The following is a 20387-nucleotide window of genomic DNA, read 5'->3' as shown; positions in this document are numbered from 1 at the left end:
TCCCCCTCTGCCTCGTGTGCCGAAGGACATCAGCCAAGCAGAGGTAAGGGGGTCGGAGGTAGCCGCGCGTTTCCATGTCTGTCTCACTTTATCACTGATGATTTAATTTTGCAAATGCTATTTTCCCTTCAGATTTTGTAATGAGGGGTTGTTTTGTTTCACGGTCAGTTTGCATATCTAACACTGCACTCTCCTGCAGCTCTTACACGCTTCCCCATTTATCAGTCCTTCTGCAAAACCATCACCTGGCCATCAGGCAGCTACTGCCATCACACCCCGTGACTGCCTGTTTCCATCTATCTGTCCATCTACCCATCCATCCATCCATCCATCCATCCATCCATCCATCCACCCATCCATCCATCCATCCACCCACCCACCCACCCACCCATCCACATAGATTTTCATCACCTCTTCCCCCGTCTCCTGTCTGCTCTCCTCTGCCCCTATGCTCTTGCTGTGCTTCAGGGGCACTGCAGGGATGCAGTGCTGATACCCACTGGATGTAGGTGAGGAGATTTCTACAGAGAGCAATCCCCAGTGCTGTAATTGCACATTCCAGGCAGGATTTAAGACTCTAAAGTCAGACTGTGAGAACTGTGTTTTCATCATGAGATCTTTCACAAAACACCAGTTATGCTCCATCTGCTGGTGGGATGGTGCCTGCTATGCCTCTGAAGCAGCGGGTGCTGAGCACACTTGGAGATGGGACAACGCAGCAGGTGAAGCATCACTTCCATCCCTTCTGGTCCTTGCATACCGTGAGCCTGGCAGATGGTGCTGTGAGACACGGCTGAGCGTTGTGCTCTATCGACAGTCTCCATCCTCATCCTTCTGGGCGCAGGGCTAAGCATCCCCCGGAGCCACAGCACCCCCCCCTTCCGGCACAGCACTGAGCTGCGCAGTGCAAACCCATCCCGCAGAATGCAGACAAGCGGCTCACCTCTTTACCAGGGACCAAAACTGGAGGAGGGTGGGAGGAGCAGATGGGGGACATTCCTGCCTCGGGGTCACCGTGCAGCAATCAAGCCGAACAGCTCAGGGGAGCACAGAGCACAGGATGGGACACGCAGGCTCTGGGTGCAGGGCTCCATCTGTGCTGCGGTGCTATCAGGAAAGGAAAGCCATTTTTCCCCTCTGTTTTATGAATATGCACTCAGGGCGCAGCAGCTGATGACACACAGAAAGAACAGCACAACCTTTTCATTTCTGCTGGTAGCCCGAAGGACATTTCCAGATAGATGAGAGTGAGGAACATGTTCCGGTCTGAACACGCAGATTCAAGTACCCAAATCTCTACTTTCATGTCACAGATAATTATAGCATCCTGGAAGGCTGACTGCTAATTTAGCTAATTATTTAGCTGGCAAAGTGAAGTGTGGAGGCACAGATGTCTGGAGCCTTGTCTGAGACGTGGGGCAGTTGGAAACAGACTCCTGCTGTTTTTCATGGAGCGTTAATGAATTTTGCCACACGCCCTCTGATTAAACAATATCGTGTTCCTTGTTTGCATGGGCAGATGGAGTGTGAGTTCCTTGAGTGCTGAGGGCTGGGAAACTTTGGCTCCTTCCCCATCAGCCACTGCAGCCCCTGGCAACCCCAAAGTGTGCATCTGCTGCATTCAGAGCTTAACTTTTTAAAGCCTTTATGATTGTCCTTCACAAAGCACTGCGCTTCCCTGGGGTAGCTGTGGGCTGTGGCTCCCGCGGGAGCTCTGGGCTGAGAGTTCTGCAGAAGAAATGAGCGCTGAGTTTGAGAACACATTGCTCGATCTCACCTGTAAGCCTGTGCTGTGAGAACATCGCTGCTGAGGATGAGAGCTGCTGTATGTGTCATTACTGCACGCACCAGTCAAAATACCCACTGCTCTGAATAGCTTGGTGAGCTGTCACCAAGAACGACAGCCCAAGCTGGAATAGTAAATCGTCTCTGAAGTGAAGGGAAACAATAACATGCTAAATTTCCCATTGCATTAATCAAGTTAGACTCGTGGGAGTGACCGTGTCCCCTGGGGGCCAAGACAGACAACGTTCAGTAATTCCTTCTGTTTCTGGAGCTTCCCAGGATCCTCATGAAGGAATTACGGAATTCTGGGCTGGTTTGGGTTCTCAAAGCCCACCCAGCCCAACCCCTCCATGGGCAGTGACACCTCCCATAGTGCCCACAACCCCACTCGTGGCCTTGCACAACTGAATACAGGAGCCCATCCCCGTTGTGCCTGGTACTGTGTGGTCACAACACAGAGAAAAGAGCAGTCTTTTCTTCTTTCCCTTCAGCTTATGGGTAGGATGAGAATAGCAAAGGGTGCAGGTGGAGGACAGGAGGGTAAGCAAGACCACATCTGCCAGGAGTCTGGCCATGGTGAAAGCTCAGCAGCTGAGTGGAGGGCAGTGGTTGGTACAGACAGGGAATCCTGTGCTGGAAATCTGAAAGCCCAGCACAGAAACTGAGAGCTGGCTGGGCAGGTGTGCCTCTAAGCAAGGCAGAGGGCTGGGGACATGGACCAGGAGGGAGAACCCTACGTGGAAAGCCTGAGGAGGACCCTAATGGAGATGAGGATCACAGATGGCTTGTCAGAGCAGGAGAGCAATGTCATCCATGGGGACCATGGGAACGGGCTGCAGCAGTGCCCTGGGAGGAATGTAGGTTTGCTGCAACAGATAACATTATTTTCTATTGTACAGGTGAGGATCCTGTGGAGATGAAGCAGGACCAAGGGCTGGGCTGGCACTGCGCTGTGCTAGTTCTTGCTCTGGTACGTCCTTGAGGGGAGCAGAAGCAAGACCTCCACATTGACTGTGTCCAGACAGTGGCTGGTTTTCATTGCCCTCAGAATCTCATCCTGCATCACTTTTGGACTGTTCATGAGGGTGAAGTCTTTAGCCCAGGCTGGCCTCAGCCCAAGCTGAGCATGTCCCCCAGGAACAGCAGCCAAGCTCAGCCTTTCCTGCTGGCAGACCTTCCTGGGATGGCTCAATTCCACCACTGGGTGTTCCTCCCTTTTGGTCTCATGTATCTGGTTGCAGTGCTGGGAAACGGCACCATCCTGCTGGTTGTGAGTGTGCACCGCCAGCTCCACCAGCCCATGTACTACTTCCTTTTGATGCTGGCCACCACAGACCTGGGCCTGACTCTGTCCACCCTGCCCACCGTGCTGCGCGTCTTCTGGTTGGGTGCCATGGAAATCAGCTTCTCTGCCTGCCTCATCCAGATGTTCTGCATCCATGTCTTCTCCTTCATGGAGTCCTCGGTGCTCCTGGCCATGGCCTTTGATCGCTGCGTGGCCATCTGCTGCCCGCTCAGGTACTCCTCCATCCTCACTGATGCCAGGGTAGCGCAGATTGGACTGGGGATCATCTGCCGATGCACCCTGTCTCTTCTCCCATTAATCTGCCTCCTGGCACGGCTGCCCTTCTGTGGGTCACATGTGCTTTCTCACCCCTACTGTCTGCACCAGGATGTTATACGGCTGGCGTGCACAGATGCCACCCTGAACAGCCTGTATGGCTTAACCTTGGTGCTGGTTGCAGTCCTGGACTTGGCTCTCATTGTGTTGTCCTACATGGTGATATTTAGGACTGTGCTAGGCATCACCTCCAGAGAGGAGCAGGCCAAAGCCCTCAACACTTGTGTCTCTCACTTATGTGCTGTCCTTATCTTCTATATCCCTTCGGCTGGGCTGTCCATTGTACACCGGTATGGAAGGAATGCTCCACCTGTTAGCCATGCTGTCCTGGCCAATGTCTACCTCTTTGTCCCACCTATACTGAACCCAGTCCTCTACAGCATGAAAAGCAAGGCCATTTGCAAAGGCATCCTGGGGCTCCTGTGTCAGAGATCAGCCTGGCCTGGCCATGCCCAGAACTTTTAGGATCATAGAATCATAGAATGGGTTGAGTTGGAAGGAACCCTTAAAGGTCACTCGGTCCCACTCCCCGCACTGAACAGAGACACCCACAGCCCCACCAATGCTCAGAGCCCCATCCCCTGACCCTGAGTGCCTCCAGGAACGGGGCACCACCACCTCTCTGGGCAGCCTAAGCCAGGGCCTCACCATCCTTATTGTAAACAACTTTTTCCTTATAAATAAACTAAATCTCCTCTGCTCTAGTTTGAATCTGTTCCCTCTCTTCCAACATACAGCCCCTGTTAAATTCCGCCCCTTCTTACTTGCAGCCCCCATAGACACTGCGGGTCACTCTCAGCTCTCCTCATTAGGCAGGACTTTCACTCACATGAAAGGCCCAGAAAAAGTGCCAGCCCAAACAGAAGAAGGAGGTTATGAGATCTGTAATTTAATGGGAAGAGCACGTTCAGAGTGCTCAGAAAGCTGAATGCTCTTTAAATGCATCAGGAGTCCAGCTGGGAAATGGGTGGAGGGCTTGGAGACAAAGGGTGAGAGCTGTACTTAGCAGCAGACAGCTCAGGAGATCTTGATCAGTTTGAAGCTGGTAGGGAAGACAGATTCCATCCAAAATGTCACTTAGATATCATGAAGTCCTGGTACCAGGTGTTGCTCATCTTGGAACAAAGATGGGTGTGAAACTGCAGAGCTGCTGGACAGGGGCATCGCTCTGTCTCAAATGGTCACAGTGCTGGAGGACAGGTGAATGTCAACTTTCCTCCACCTGCAACAGAGTCTCCATGGGTTCTCCCTGAGACCTACTGATCGGTGTGCAGGATTTCCTCTCCTGATGGGAGGACAGTAGTTTTGAGAAAGAATATTGTGAATAAGCACATGAGTAAACACATGCGGGTAAAACTTTTAGAGTCAGTTGGGCTGCTGCAAGGGGAAATCCTCCTATGGCAGTGGGACTTCTCTGAGGGTGGCTCCAGCTGAAGGATCCCGTTGGATCCTCCCCTCAAAACACTCATGTTGAAGAGTATGATTCCAAGACAGACCACTGTGGGACACTGCTCATCACTGGCCTCTGCTTGGACGTAGTGCCATACAACACAACCCTCTGTCTGTGGCCTTCCATCCAATCCCTTACCCACCAAACAGCCCACTCCTCAAATCCATCTCTCCCCCATTTAGTTCTACAGGTGAGGCATCCCCAGTGCAGAGTACAGGGGTAGGATCACCTCCCTGATCTGCTGGCCACACTTTCTTTTGATGCAGCTGAGGATGCAGTTGGCTTTTTGGGCTATGAGGGTACATTGCTGGCTTGTGTCTGGCTTCCCATCCATGGGTACTGAGGGCTGCACTCAAGCCTTTCACACCCCAGCTTATATTGTTAATGGAGGTTGCCTTGAGCCAGGTGCAGACCTTGCACTTGGAGTTGCCAAACCTCATGAGCTTTGCCTGACCCCACTGCTCAGCCTGCCTGGGTCCCTCTGGATGCTATCCCATCCCTCTGCTGTGTCACCACACCCCACAGCTCAGGGTCATCAGCAAAATGCTGAAGGTGCACCTGACCCACTGCTGACATCACTGATGAGGATATTAAAGGGTATTGGCTCCAGCACTGACTCCTGGGAGACACCACTTCTCACTGATCTCCGTCTGGGCCTGGAGCCATTGACTACCACTTGATCCTGCAGCCAGTTCTTCAGCCATCCAAGAGTCCACCCATCAAATCCCTATCTTATCTTTCCAATTTGGAGAGAAGGATGTTGTGGGGTACCAAGTCTTACAGGGAGCAGCTGAGAGAACTGGAATGAGGAGGCTCAGGGGAAATGTTATGACTCTCTCCAACTCCCTGAAAGGAGGTTGTGGAGAGGTGAGGGTCAGCCTCTTCTCCCAGATAACTGAGAGAGAAGGAGAGGGAATGGCCTCAAGAAGCAACAGATGAGGGTCAGGTTAGATATTAGGAGAAATTTCTTCTTGGAAAGAGTGTTCAGTCACTGGGACAGGCTGTCAGGGAGGTGGCTGAGTCTCCTTCCCTGGAGGTGTTCAAGGAAAGGGTGGAAGTAGTGATTAGGATACAGTTCAGTGGGAAATACTGGTGGTAGGTGGATGGCTGGACTAGACAGTCTTGGAGACCTTTTCCAACCTTAATGATTCTATGATTCTATGTATGATTAATACTGGTGGAAATAAAACCCAATGGCAAGTCAGAGGCTATGATGGAATTGCCTTGGGTTGCCACCAGAAGAAGGACTAGAAACATGGTGTGCAGTGACATGAATGTGTCATTCAGGAGACAGAAGGAACATTTGCAGGGATGCTCTCTGTGGGAGCAGTGAGATGTGATCCTAATGAGAGGAGAGAGTGATGCTGGGAAGAACTCCCTGCCAGGGCAGTGGTGACCTCAGGTACTGTCCTCAGACTGGCCTCCTGAAAGCACTGGGCTGCCCTCCCATCTATTCGGGTTTGTACTTTTTCAGCCATGAGACCATTTTTCAGTCTGGGTTCCAAAACATCACCCAAAGCCAAATCACCCCATGAAATTGTGCTTAGTCCCTGGTTTTGGTACAGACCTCCATGGCATTCCCAACACTTTGTCCAGCCGACTCACAAGAAGGGGCAGCATTGATTGGGCAGACTCACATTCCCTTCTCTCCCAGTGACCAGCCCACCCCTGCTGCACAAAGATCCTGCTTTGGCAGTCAGTCTATCTTCAACACAGAAGGGAATCCAAGAGTAGGATGCTAAGCCCTTGGCACTGTCTGATATTATTGGACGGTGATGGCACATGAGCACGTAAGTGATATGAGTGATGCAGCCCCTTGACATGTATCTGGTCATCCAAGATCCCCAGGGATGCTTTCAAGACCTTTCCCATTTCCACTGCAGGATACAGGGTGGTGGACATTGATATGAGAGAACAGTTCCCATGTGCTCAGTGACCAGGAGAATAACCAGAGATTTTGAGTATTCTGCAGAAAAATGGGGATCCTGCCACACCAGAAAGGCTGTGGGTGAACATCAGACCATGAAGAACAGTGCAGCTCTGCCTTAGGGCAAGACTGCTCTCAGAATGGCTCTTAGATGAACTGCAGTTGTGTCTCTGCTCCTGTCTTTCCCAGCCTGTGGTCAGCTGTGGTAATACAAGAAGAATTTTACAGAGCAGCAGCTATGGTTCAAGATAAGGACTTCACAGAGCAGCGGCTGCAGAGCAGGATAAACAGCACAAGAACCAAGGACACCTCGAGGATAAGAATGAATGGCTCGTGGCTTTGAAGGGGGGTGTTAGGGTTGTTATTGCTGTAGCTTTCCTCCAATTAGTGTGTGTGATTTTTGAATGCCCTTGTCTGTCTGCTATAAAAGTATGGCTTTTGGGGCAATAAATGGGTGCAGAGCTATGTTTAACCATATTGGTGTGTGGCTGTTTGTCCCAGCACGCTGACCTTTTGCCTGCACATTCACCGACAGTCAGTGAAGCAATGCTTCTGTTCTGCCTAAAGAAAAGAACGAAGGGAGCTGAAATTTGAGTATTCTCCAAAAATGGGTCTGACTCCTTTTTTCTTCTCGTCTGCTTTTCCTTCCATTTCCCTCCCCCAGCATAACTGTATCTTCCCTCCTGGGGCCCATCTCCTGCCTCTCCACTGGTGTCCAGCTCAGACACAGAGCATGGAACACAGCCTGCCCGTGGGCAGCCCCCGCTGTCAGGGCTGCTGTGGAGACAGAGAGCTCTGAGCAGTGCCAGGTCAGCTCAGAGATGCCCTCTGCAGCTGGTAACGCTGCCCACATTGCACACAGAGCAGAGATCCAGAACATGTTCGAGTCAGGTTCAGCACTTGAAATTGGGTCCCCATCTGAGCATCACCGCATTCAGCTTCCTACCTTTCTCACATACCGAGCAGTGGTTTTGTAAAACATGTTTTGTGTCATCAGAGAGAAATCCTGATACTTTTTAAAGGATTTAATTTCATGTAGCCCAAAGAATGCTTTGCACATGAGACTTACTGCTGAAGTCCTTCCTGAGATGCTCAGGAAAGGCAATGGAAAGGAAAATCCAGACATGTCTGCAAGAATGCTCTCCGTGTGCTCCATGCAACAATGAGGCATTTCTCCCTGAACAAAGAGTCACAGTGCTAACTCAGGAAACTGAACAGGGCTCCCCATGAATCATGAGCTCAATTTATGGCACACAGACAAGGCTCAGATTCCCTTCTTCTGTAGGAGGACAGCTATCTTGTCCCTGAGTTGCTTGGTTCTGACCCTGTAAATGATGGGGTTTAATGTGGGGGGCAACAGAAGGTAGATATTGGCCACCAATATATGGACTTGCTGAGGGATGATGTGTCCAAAACAGTGGGTGAGGACCGTGAAGAGGCTAGAGACATAAAGAACAAGGATGACACAGATGTGGGATACACATGTATTAAAGGCCTTCAGCTGTGAGTCTGAGGATGACAGCTTGAGTACCACCCTCAAGATCATAGTGTAGGACACAGTGATCACTGTAATGCCAAATGCTGCCACTATTAAAAGCCACAGAGAGGCCATAAGCAGCATTGATGGGACAAGGTGAACGGAATGAGTTTCAACAGGGCCAAGTGTCGGGTCCTGCATTTTGGTCACAGCAACCCCAGGCAACCCTACAGGCTTGGGGAGGTGTGGCTGGAAAGCTCCCAGACGGAAAGGGACCTTGGTGTGCTGATGGACAGTCGGCTGAATATGAGCCAGCAGTGTGCCCAGATGGCCAAGAGGGCCAATGGCATCCTGGCTTGTATCAGGAATGGTGTGGTGAGCAGGACTAAGGAAGTCATCCTGCCCCTGTACTCAGCATTGGTGAGGCCTCACCTCGAGTACTGTGTCCAGTTTTGGGCACCTCAGCACAAGAAGGACATGGAGGTACTGGAGCAGGTCCAGAGAAGGGCAACGAGGCTCGTTAAGGGCTTGGAGAATCAGCCCTATGAGGAGAGACTAAGGAAGCTGGGGCTGTTTAGTCTGAGGAAGAGGAGGCTGAGGGGAGACCTTATTGCCGTCTGCCAGTACCTGAAAGGTTCTTACAGTGAGAGTGGGGCAGGTCTCTTCTCACTAGTGACAAGTGACAGGACGAGGGGAAATGGCCTCAAGTTGCGCCAGGGCAAGTTCAGGTTGGATATTAGGAAGAACTTCTTTACAGAAAGGGTGGTTAGGGACTGGAATGGGATACACATGGTTAGGGACTGGAATGGGATACACATGGTTAGGGACTGGAATGGGATACACATGGTTAGGGACTGGAATGGGATACACATGGTTAGGGACTGGAATGGGCTCCCCAAGGAGGTGGTTGAATCGCCATCCCTGGATGTGTTTAAGAGCCGTTTGGATGTGGTACTCAGGGATATGATTTAGCAGAGGGTTATTAGAGATGGGGTACTGGATCGGCTGTGGTTGGACTTCATGATCTTCAAGGTCTTTTCCAACATGGGTAATTCTATGATTCGATGATTCTAAGTGCTGTCACAGGCCCTGGAGCCGAACCATAGTACCAAGACATGCCACTGTCCATCACCCTGCTCTTCAAACAAAACAATGGATGCAAATGTAGTCTTGCTTAATTGGGGAAGAAACTCCAGAGAGCAAGGAGGAAGAGGATGAGGAAGGCTACTTTTGTACACGGCCATCCACAAGGTAAAGGAAGATACCAACAAGAAGAGGCAAACATCATAGAAGTGTCAGTAACCATGCTCACCATGTACACCATGAACTGAGGAAGGGCATTTCCTGGAACAAAGAGACACAGTACAAACTGTACAAATATATGGAAGTCATCAATAGATAATGAGAACCATTTGTGACACAGACATGGATCAGATTCCCCTCTGCTGGAAGAAGAGAACAATCTTGTCTCTGAGTTGCTTGGTTCTCAGCCCATAAATGATGGGGTTTAAGGTGGGGGGCAAGAGAAGGTAGAGGTTGGCTACCAATATATGGATCTGCTGAGGGATGCTGTGTCCAAAGCGGTGGGTGAGGAATGTGAAGAGACCGGAGACATAAAATATAAGCATGACACAGACGTGGGATACACATGTATTAAAGGCCTTCAGCCGTGTGTTGGAGGCTGACAACTTGAGTACCACCCTCAAGATCATAGTGTAGGATACAGCAATCACGGTAAGGTCAAATACTGACACTGTAAAAACCACAAAGAGGCCATAGGCAGCATTGACTCTGGTGTCCTCACATACCAGCTTCACCACGGCCATGTGTTCACAGTAGGAATGGGAGATGACACGATGCTGGCAGAAGGCCTTCCTACGGAGCAGCAAACAGACAGGACTCACCATGAGGACTCCACGCAGTAGCACCAAGATCCCCAGAGCTGCCACCACCGGCATGGAGAGGATGCTGGAGTACCGCAGGGGATGGCAAATGGCAAAGTAGCGATCCAAGGCCATGGCCATGAGCACGCCTGTCTCCACTGTTGTGAAGTTGTGGACAAAGAACAACTGAACAAGGCAGGAAATAAAGCCAATCTCCCCGGAGCCCCGCCAGAAGATGGCCAGCATTTTGGGCAGCATGGATGTAGAGAGGACCAGGTCAGTGAAGGCCAGCATGGCCAGGAAGAGGTACATGGGCTCGTGCAGGCTTGACTCTGTCTTGATGACGATGAGAAGGATGATGTTCCCCAGCAAAGCTATGACGTACATGATGCAGAAGGGGAAGGCAATCCAGAACTGCTCCTTCTCCAGCCCAGGAATGCCAAGCAGGAAGAAGGTGGGGGGGTGGGAGGAGCAAGTGGAGTTCACAGAAGACATGCAGCCCTTCTTGTCTCTTGCCTACCATGAAGGCTCTTACAGCCTGTAACAAAGCACCCAGCGCCCTCGAGATGATGTGGTCAGCAGCAAGCACAGACTGCGGGGAGATGCGGTGGATTTAGAAGTGCAAGAGAGCCAGACCTGGGACAGCTGCTCGCACTGGTCCAGGAGAGCACTTTTCCCACAAGCGTCCTGTCAGTTCCCACTTACAAGTGTCCATGGCTGTCCCTCTGTACTGAGTGCTCTTGGAGCAAGGAAAACAGATTGTCACTGGTGCAGATGCACAGCAGCCAAAGTAAACCTGGAAATGGGCACAGAGGGGATGCAAAGTCATTAGCAGCAACCCTCCAGCTCAGCAGGAGCTTTGTTCTGAAGCACTGCCTGCTCCTGTAAGCAGAGGCACTGGGCGTTTGCAGTGCGTGAGAAACACCCAATTTGAGAGCAAAGCCCTGAGGCAGTGCTATGGGATTTGGAGAACCCCCCTCAAAGGCAGTGCTCCAGCAGTGCCCATTCCTCTCCTGCACACACTGCAGCTCACTCAGCCCCTGAACACGGCTCATCTCCTGGCATTGTCCCTATAGGTGGGGAATAGGAGTTGGTTGAGAAGCCCTGCAGCACAGACAGGGCAGTGCTGGTGACCTGGCAAGAGCCTTCAGAAATCGCCCTGGGGCCGTGGGCACTTCCATGGCAGAGTGCAGGCAGCAGAAAGAAGGGAGGGCAAGACATGAGCGGGGAGAGTGAGAGCCCCAGGACCCATCAAGTTCTGCCCCAACCCTCAATACTCACCCGCCTTCTGCAGGTTTCCAGGCAGGGACTGGGCACTGTGGGGACCAGGGGATATTTATAAGCTGCCAGGTAAATCTTAGCAGGGAGTTCTTAATTTCTCCCTCCAATTAACTTGTAATTAGTGTGAGCAAAAAGAAACACAAGTCAACTTTTAATCACCTCAGTGTTAATCCCCTATTAATGTTCCAAGTTTGTAGTGATGAGTTAGGCAGAACTTCCATGAGGACTCTGAAAAAGGATTTCAGAGCCTTGGGGTGACAGGTAAAGGGTTTGGGAGCACAAGTTGTGTTCACCTCTATCCCTCCTGCTTCAGGGAAGAATGAGGGATTCAATATAATGGGCCAACAGATCAATACCTGGCTCCGAGCTTGGTGTGCCCGGCAGGTGTTTGGGTTTTTTGACCTTGGGTTCCACCGGTCAAAAGGGATCTTAAGGAGAGAATTGGGTAGGTTCATCCAGAGGGCTTTAAACTAGTTATGAAGGGGGGTGGGGCAGTAGCTGGGGCCACCAAAATGGAAACTGCATGCAATGTCCCTGTGCTTGCAGGAGAGGGGTGTGCTTCTAAGCCCCAAGGTCTTGGCCCTTGGTGAAGGAGGAGGATGACTTGCCTCCTTGTAGGAAGAACACGAGGGCTGGTGTTAAGCTGGTGGCTGTGAAAACGCCTAATAGTAGTCACAAGGCTATTAGGGCTGCTGCTGATCGCAAGGAGGCCAAGCTCAGGTGCCTTTATGCTAATGCATGCAGCATGGGTAATAAACAAGAGGAGCTGGAGGCCATTGTTTGTTCAGAAAGTTTTGATATAGTTGCTGTCACTGAAACATGGTGGTATAACTCCCACACATGGAGTGCAGTGATTGAGGGCTACCAACTTTTGTAACAAAATAGGCTAGGTAGGAAAGGTGGTGGTGTAGCTCTCTATGTTAAAAAAGATTGTGAATGCGTGGAAATCAATAACGGTGATGACAGGGTTGAAAGCTTATAGATCAGAATAAAAGCCAAGGCCAGCAATACCGATGTTATTGTGGGAGTTTGCTACAGGCCACCTACCCAGGATGATGAGGTGGATGAGATGCTTTATAGGCAATTGGGGGAGGTCTCAAGGTCACTCCCCCTCGTTCTGGTGGGGGATTTCAACTTCCCAGACATCTGCTGGGATTACAATACAGCAGACAGGGAACAGTCTCGGAGGTTCCTAGAGTGTGTGGGAGATCACTTCCTGACACAGCTGGTGAAGGAGCCGACGAGGGGAAACAAAACTCTGGACATGCTGTTTGTTAACAGAGATGGTCTGGTGGGGGATGTAAAGGTTGGAAGCCGTCTGGGACAAAGTGATCATGAAATGCTCATGAAATTTGTTTTCAGTAGTGCGTGGGGACAGGACTAGGGGAAATGGGCTGAAACTTCAGCATAGGAAGTTCCGCACAAATGTGTGCAAGAACTTCTTTACGGTGAGGGTGACGGAGCACTGGAACAGGCTGCCCAGGGGGGTGGTGGAGTCTCCTTCTCTGGAGATATTCAAGACCCGCCTGGACGCCTACCTGTGTGACGTGGTGTAGGGAGCCTGCTTTGGCAGGGGGGTTGGACTCGATGATCTCTAGAGGTCCCTTCCAACCCCTACAATTCTGTGATTCTGTGATTCTGTGATTCTGTGAAATGCTAGATTTCTTGATCCTTGTCGAACTGGGGAGGGGAGTCAGCAGAACTGCCACCTTGGACTTCCGGAGGGCGGACTTCAACCTCCTCAGGACTATGGTTGAGAGGGCCCCCTGGGGGGTATCTTTGGAGAGTGTGGGAGCCCAGGAAGGTTGGGAATACTTGAAGGAAATTGTCCTAAAGGCGCAGGAGCTGACTGTCCCAAAATCGCGAAAGATGAGCCGACGGGTGAGGAGGCCGGGCTGGCTGACCAGAGACCTTTGGCTTGATCTAAAGAACAAAAAAAGAGTTTACGGTCTCTGGAAGAATGGACGAGCTACTTATGAGGATTACAGGTTTGTAGTGAGGCTGTGCAGGGAGAAAGTTAGGAAGGCCAAGGCGCAGCAAGAACTGAGCTTGGCTTCTAAGGTTAAGGAGAATAGTAAATGTTTTTATAAACACATCAACGCCAAGAGGAAGGCTAAGGAAAATCCCCATCCCTTGTTGGATTCTGAGGGCAACTTGGTCACTGAGGATCGGGACAAGGCTGAGGTACTTAATACCTTCTTTGCCTCGGTCTTCAATAGTTACGCTTGTAACTCCTTGGGAATGCAGCCCCCTACACTGGTAGATGGGAAGGGGGAACCAAATGAGCCTTGCGTGATCTGCGATGAGATGGTTCTGGACCTACATCGAAAGCTGGATGTTTATAAGTCCATGGGGCCGGATGGGTTGCACCCTAGAGTGCTGAGGGAGTTGGCGGATGTGGTCGCAAAACCACTGTCCATCATTTTTCAGCAGTCTTGGCTGACTGGGGATGTCCCGGTGGATTGGAGGCTGGCGAATGTGACGCCCGTCTTCAAAAAGGGCTGGAAAGACGATCCTGGCACCTACAGGCCCATCAGTCTCACCTCGGTGCCTGGGAAGGTTATGGAAAGGATAATCTCAGGTATCATCATGGATCAACTAAAGGTCAGCCAAGGGATCAGGCCTAGTCAGCATGGGTTTATGAATGGTAGATCCTGCCTGACTAACCTGATCTCATTCTATGACAAGGTGACCCGCTTAGTAGATGAAGGAAAGGCTGTCGATGTGGTCTACCTGGACTTCAGTAAGGCCTTTGACACTGTCCCCCATAACATTCTGGTAGAGAAGCTGGCTGCCCGTGGTTTGGATGGGCGCACGCTCCGCTGGGTGAAGAACTGGTTGGATGGCCGGGCCCAGAGAGTTGTGGTCAATGGAGTGGAATCCAGTTGGCGGCCGGTCACAAGTGGCGTCCCCCAGGGCTCGGTGCTTGGGCCGCTTCTGTTTAACATCTTCATTGATGATTTGGATGAGGGGATTGAGTGCACCCTCAGTAAGTTCGCAGACGACACTAAGCTGGGAGGGAGGGTTGATCTGCCTGAGGGGAGAAGGGCACTACAGAGAGACCTGGATAGACTTGATCGATGGGCCAAGGTTAATGGAATGAGTTTCAACAGGGCCAAGTGTCGGGTCCTGCATTTTGGTCACAACAACCCCAGGCAACCCTACAGGCTTGGGGAGGTGTGGCTGGAAAGCTCCCAGACAGAAAGGGACCTTGGTGTGCTGATGGACAGTCGGCTGAATATGAGCCAGCAGTGTGCCCGGGTGGCCAAGAGGGCCAATGGCATCCTGGCTTGTATCAGGAATGGTGTGGTGAGCAGGACTAAGGAAGTCATCCTGCCCCTGTACTCGGCATTGGTGAGGCCTCACCTCGAGTACTGTGTCCAGTTTTGGGCACCTCAGCACAGGAAGGACATGGAGGTACTGGAGCAGGTCCAGAGAAGGGCAACGAGGCTCGTGAAGGGCTTGGAGAATCAGCCCTACGAGGAGAGACTAAGGAAGCTGGGGCTGTTTAGTCTGAGGAAGAGGAGGCTGAGGGGAGACCTTATTGCCGTCTGCCAGTACCTGAAAGGTTCTTACAGTGAAGTGGGGCAGGTCTCTTCTCACTACTGACTTGTGACAGGACGAGGGGAAATGGCCTCAAGTTGCGCCAGGGCTAGTTCAGGTTGGATATTAGAAAGAACTTCTTTACAGAAAGGGTGGTTAGCTACTGGAATGAGCTCCCTAAGGAGGTGGTTGAATCGCCATCCCTGATGTGTTTAAGAGCTGTTTGGATGTGGTACTCAGGGATATGATTTAGCAGAGGTTTGTTGGTGGTGTTGTCTCGTGGTTGTTTTTTAAGAGATCGGCTACTGGTTGGGCTACGGTTGGACTTGATGATCTTCAAGGTCTTTTCCGACCTGAGTAATTCTATGATTCTATGATTCTAATGAGCTGATAGTCTGTGGTACAGTTTTGGTCTAAAACTTTGGACAGTTTTATGGCAGTTTTCTTGCAGTCACTTCCATAGTCTGTTGAGTTTCTTGCTCTGTGTTGGGGCTCATTGTGCCTCCCTGTGCTGTTTTTGTGCTGTACACACAATATGGGATAATGGAATGGATGGGTTGGAAGGGACTCGTACAGGTCTTCAGGGTGATGCCCCCTGGGTGCCATACTGGGGCTCCTGCAACCCCCTGTCCTCTCCCCATCAGTGTGCAAACCATGCTTCCACCCTCCCCTCCATCTCTCTCCTTATCCCATTCCTTCCCCCTTTTCCTGCCTTTTGCTTGTGAATTGAGGACATTCTTCTCCTTCCTGGAGTCAGCTGGGGCCCACAGACAGCTCAGCCAGCCCAGTCTATGGCTTCACAATCCTGCACGGGATTCTCCCTGAGACCTCCTGACCTGTGCACCAGATTTTTGCTCCTGGTAAATGCTGCCGAACTCTACAGAGTGCAATTCAATGCAATGGAGATCCCTGAAAAGTAGAAAAATGCTTCAGGATCACATTTAACTCCCGTGAGAAGCCCAGGGCTGTCACAGTACCTGTTTCATGCTCAGTTCTGACCTAAGTGCTGTCATAGGCCCTGGAGTCCAACCATAGTACCAAGACATGCCAGTGTCCATCACCCTGCTCTCCAAATGAAACAATTGATGCAAATGTCATCTTGCTTAATAGGGGAGGAAACTCCGTTTTGCAAGGAGGAAGAGGATGAGGAAGGCTACTTCTGTGCATGGCCATCCATAAGGTAAAGGAAGAGATCAGCAAGAAGAGGCAAACATGATAGAGGTGTCAGTAACCACCCAAAACGTGTCCCCAACTGAGCTGCAAGTTCTGTGAAAGCATTTCAGGCGTTATCCAGGCCAGCCCTTTGTCTCCTGGATGCTCCACTGTTGGGAATATGGGGCCACGGGAGTGGATTGAGGGAGCAGAATGGCCAGTCAGCAGGGATCCCTGATAAGGGATAGGAATATTGTGGACACTGTAGTCAAAAGGGGCCGTCCTTCCCTTGCTGGATGTAATTCCTGTCCGAGCACATGGAGAGCCTTTGCCATAGGAAAGTCTGTGCCAGCCAGTCAATGATTGAATCACAGGATCACAGAATTGTAGGGATTGGATGGGATCTCTGGAGCTCATTGAGTCCAAGTTCCTTGCAAAGCAGGCTCCCTACAGTGGGCTGCACAGGTGGGTGTCCAGAATGGTCCGGAGTATCTCCAGAGAAGGAGAACCCACAGCCTCTCTGGAAAGCCTGGCCCAGTGATCCGTCATCCCCACTGTGAAGGAATTCATTTGCATTTTGGTGCATAACTTCTGGTGCTCCAATTTATGGCCATTTCCCCTTGTCCTGTCCCCACAGACCATTGAAAATAGGTTCATCGTGTCCTTTTGTCTCCTACACTTCAGATATTTATAAACGTTAATAAGATCACCTCTGAGTCTTAGTTCCTGAAGGCCAAAAAGACCCAGTTTGCTCAGCCTTTCCTCACAGGGGAGATGCTCCAGGCCATTGATCATCTTTGTGGCCTTCTGCAGCACTGGACCCAGCACCGACCCCCAGCGAGCATCGCAACTCACAGCTCTCCAACTGCACTCTGCAACACCGGTCACCACCCTCTGAGCTCGGCCAGTCAGCCTGCTCTCAGCCCACCTCGATGCCCACTCATCTGTCCCACACCTTATCAACTTCAATACCAGGATGTTGTAGGAGGCTGTACCAAAAGCCTTGATGAAGTCAAGGTAGATGATGTCCACGATTCTCCCTCCATATACCCAGGCAATGATGCCATCACAAAAGGCTATGAGGTTGGTCGAGCAGGATCTTCCCTTTGTGAGTCCACGCTGACTATTCCTGATGACCTTGTTCTCTTCCAGTTGCTTGCAGATGTCATCTAGAACAGGCTGTTCCATCACTTTTCCAGGGGCAGAGGTGGGACTGACTAGGCTGCAGTTTCCTGGATCTTGCTTCTTGCCCATTTTGGAGACCACAGTGACACAGTCTATCCTCCAGTCTTCAGGCAGCTCTCCTGTTCTCCAAGACCTGTCAGAGATGATAGAGAGCGGTTCAGCAGTCACCTCTGCCAGCTCCCTCAGCACACGTGGATGAACCCTTTCGGGTCCCATGGATTTGTGCACAGTGACCCCTCCCAGACTCTCTGGGACCGTCCCCTCCTCAACCTGAGGGAAGCTCTCAGTTTCCCAGACTCTCTCTCTTCCCTCCAGTGTCCAGGCGTCCTGAGGGGCCGTCTTTGAAGTGAAGACTGAAGCAAAGAAGGCATTCAGCATCTCCACCTGTTACAGCATCCCCTGTAGCCAGGACATCTCTCTTGTCCAGCAGGGGACCCTCATTGTCCCTGGTCTTCCTTTTACTGTTAACATATATTAAAAAGAAAACAAAATTAAAAAAAAAAAAAAATAAATCCTTTCTTATTATCCTGTATTTCTTCACCAGCTTCAGCTCCGGTTGAACTCTGGCCTTCCTTCTCTTTTCCCTACAGCCCCTGACAACACTCCTGTACTCATCCCGAGAGGACAGGCCCTTTTCCCACATTTCATAAACCTTCTTCTTCCATTTGATCTTATCCATGAGCTCCTTGCTCATCCATGCATGTCTTCCGCCTCCCTTCCCCAAGTTCCTTCTCTTAGGGGAGCACGAATCTTGAGCTTGGCAGAAGTGCTGCTTAAATGTTGCCAAGCTCTCATGACCCCTTTTGCATTAAAGCACTCTAGCCCATGACACCTCCAATTAGGTCCTGTAAACTGTCAAAGTTGGCTCTCCCAAAGTGCAGGATAACAATTCTACTTTTTGCCTTACTTCTTCCACACAGGATCCTGAACTCGACCATCTCATGATCGCTAAATCCCAAGGCGCCCCAGCCTTCACATAACTAGCAAACCCATCCCTGCTGCAAAGAAGGAGGCCCAGAAACACCTTTGGACCTTGGACCATCATGGAGAAAGGTACGTGGGGGAACGAGCTGTGCTGGAGGTTGTATCTAATGACCTGGAAAAGGAGCACTTATCCCAAACTACAGAGAGCACCATGTGCTCATGTTCAACGTGGTGCAAGTTTGCAGAGTGCACTCTGGGACTCTTGGCATATGCCAGCCCAGTGCAAGTAGTGATGTGGAAAGCTGCAGGTGTTCAACTTTTTTGCTGGGACTGTACTGAGTGAAGAGGAATGGACTTGGACTGATGTTTGGGTTATTGCTGAGGGATGGCTGTGCGGATGAACGTAATCACTACGTCATACAGGGCAAATGCAGTCTGCAGGCTATAGGATGGACTTGCCAGATGTAAAGGAACAAATGGTGGGTGAATTTGCTGAGTAGCAGTGACGATATTCCTGCCTCTCCACTGGTATCAACCTGATGGAGAGAGAGCAGGGAGCAGAGCCACCCCGTGGGCAGCCCCTGTTGTCAAGGTTGCTGTGCAGACAGAGAGCTCCGAGCAGAGCCAGGCCACATTGGAGATGTCCTCTGCACCTGGTAATGCAGACAGAGCAAAAATTCCCAACGGTTTAGAAGCCAGATTGAAAGACTTTCCTCCATCTTTAATTTCACAGTGAAAGGAAAAGAAAATCTAGCAAGAATGCTCACCATGTACTCCATGAACTGAGTAAGGGTATTTCCTGGAACAAAGAGACACAGCACGAACAGTTCAAATATATGGAAGTCATCAGTATATAAGGAGAACCATTTGTGACACAGACACGGATCAGATTCCCCTCTGCTGGAAGAAGACAACAATCTTGTCCCTGAGTTGCTTGGTTCTCAGCCCATAAATGATGGGATTTAAGGTGGGGGGCAAAAGAAGGTAGAGGTTGGCCACCAATATATGGATTTGCTGAGGGATGCTGTGTCCAAAACGGTGGGTGAGGAATGTGAAAAGGCTGGAGACATAAAATGCAAGGATGACAAAGAGGTGGGATACACATGTATTAAAGGCCTTCATCTGTGTGTTGGAGGCAGACAGTTTCAGTACCACCCTCAAGATCATAGTGTAGGACACAGCGATAACGATAATGTCAAACCCTATCACTGCAAAAACCACAAAGAGGCCATAAGCAGCATTGACTCTGGTGTCCTCACATACCAGCTTCACCACGGCCATGTGTTCACAGTAGGAATGGGAGATGACACGATGCTGGCAGAAGGCCTTCCTACGGAGCAGCAAACAGACAGGACTCACCATGAGGACTCCACGCAGCAGCACCAGGCTCCCCAGAGCTGCCACCACCGGCATGGAGAGGATGCTGGAGTGCCGCAGGGGATGGCAAATGGCAAAGTAGCGATCCAAGGCCATGGCCATGAGCACGCCTGACTCCACTGTTGTGAAGCTGTGGACAAAGAACAACTGAACAAGGCAGGAAATGAATCCAATCTCCCCGGAGCCCCGCCAGAAGATGGCCAGCATTTTGGGCAGCACGGATGTAGAGAGCACCAGGTCAGTGAAGGCCAGCATGGCCAGGAAGAGGTACATGGGCTCGTGCAGGCTTGACTTTGTCTTGATGACGATGAGAAGGATGATGTTCCCCAGCAGAGCTATGACGTACATGATGCAGAAGGGGAAGGCAATCCAGAACTGCTCCTTCTCCAGCCCAGGAATGCCAAGCAGGAAGAAGGTGGGGGGGTGGGAGGAGCCGGTGGAGTTCACAGAAGACATGCAGCCCTTCTTGTCTCTTGCCTACCATGAAGGCTCTTACAGCCTGTAACAAAGCACCCAGCGCCCTCGAGATGATGTGGTCAGCAGCAAGCACAGACTGCGGGGAGATGCGGGGGATTTAGAAGTGCAAGAGAGCCAGCCCTGGGACAGCTGCTTGCACTGGTCCAGGAGAGCACTTTTCCCACAAGCGTCCTGTCAGTTCCCACTTACAAGTGTCCCTGTCTGTCCCACTGTACTGAGTGCTCTTGGAGCAAGCAATAAGGATTGTCACTGGTGCAGATGCACAGCAGCCAAAGTAAACCTGGAAATGGGCACAGAAGGATGCA

The 20387-nt window shown here is 51.0% G+C and overlaps 3 protein-coding genes across 5 annotated transcripts; 1 reads left to right on the top strand and 2 right to left on the bottom strand.

The window, feature by feature from the left end:
* Positions 1 to 2911: 2911 nt before the first annotated feature.
* On the top strand, positions 2912 to 3871 carry LOC140256664 (olfactory receptor 51M1-like). The gene has a single exon (XM_072345412.1). The coding sequence runs from the start codon at positions 2912 to 2914 to the stop codon at positions 3869 to 3871; it is 960 nt and encodes a 319-aa protein (XP_072201513.1).
* A 3943-nt stretch (positions 3872 to 7814) lies between these two features.
* LOC140257467 (olfactory receptor 52R1-like) lies at positions 7815 to 10689 on the bottom strand. Of its 2 annotated transcripts, XM_072346802.1 has the most exons (2): positions 9721 to 10638; positions 7815 to 7847 (listed from the first exon to the last, which is right to left on the bottom strand). In XM_072346802.1, exons 1-2 carry the CDS (start codon positions 10636 to 10638, stop codon positions 7815 to 7817), a joined length of 951 nt encoding a protein of 316 aa, XP_072202903.1. The 2 variants fall into 2 exon arrangements, with proteins under 2 accessions (XP_072202903.1, XP_072202907.1); XM_072346806.1 differs by lacking the exon at positions 7815 to 7847 and having other exon boundaries at positions 9691 to 10689.
* Positions 10690 to 10971: 282 nt separating this feature from the next.
* LOC140257567 (olfactory receptor 52R1-like) lies at positions 10972 to 20112 on the bottom strand. 2 transcript variants are annotated; one of them, XM_072346922.1, is made up of 2 exons: positions 19144 to 20061; positions 10972 to 10989 (listed from the first exon to the last, which is right to left on the bottom strand). In XM_072346922.1, exons 1-2 carry the CDS (start codon positions 20059 to 20061, stop codon positions 10972 to 10974), a joined length of 936 nt encoding a protein of 311 aa, XP_072203023.1. The 2 variants fall into 2 exon arrangements, with proteins under 2 accessions (XP_072203023.1, XP_072203032.1); XM_072346931.1 differs by lacking the exon at positions 10972 to 10989 and having other exon boundaries at positions 19114 to 20112.
* Positions 20113 to 20387: the final 275 nt, after the last annotated feature.

This window comes from Excalfactoria chinensis, chromosome 1 (assembly GCF_039878825.1).
Source record: "Excalfactoria chinensis isolate bCotChi1 chromosome 1, bCotChi1.hap2, whole genome shotgun sequence".
Taxonomy (NCBI): Eukaryota; Metazoa; Chordata; class Aves; order Galliformes; family Phasianidae; genus Excalfactoria; species Excalfactoria chinensis.
This window is presented reverse-complemented; position numbering and strand designations above follow the sequence as displayed.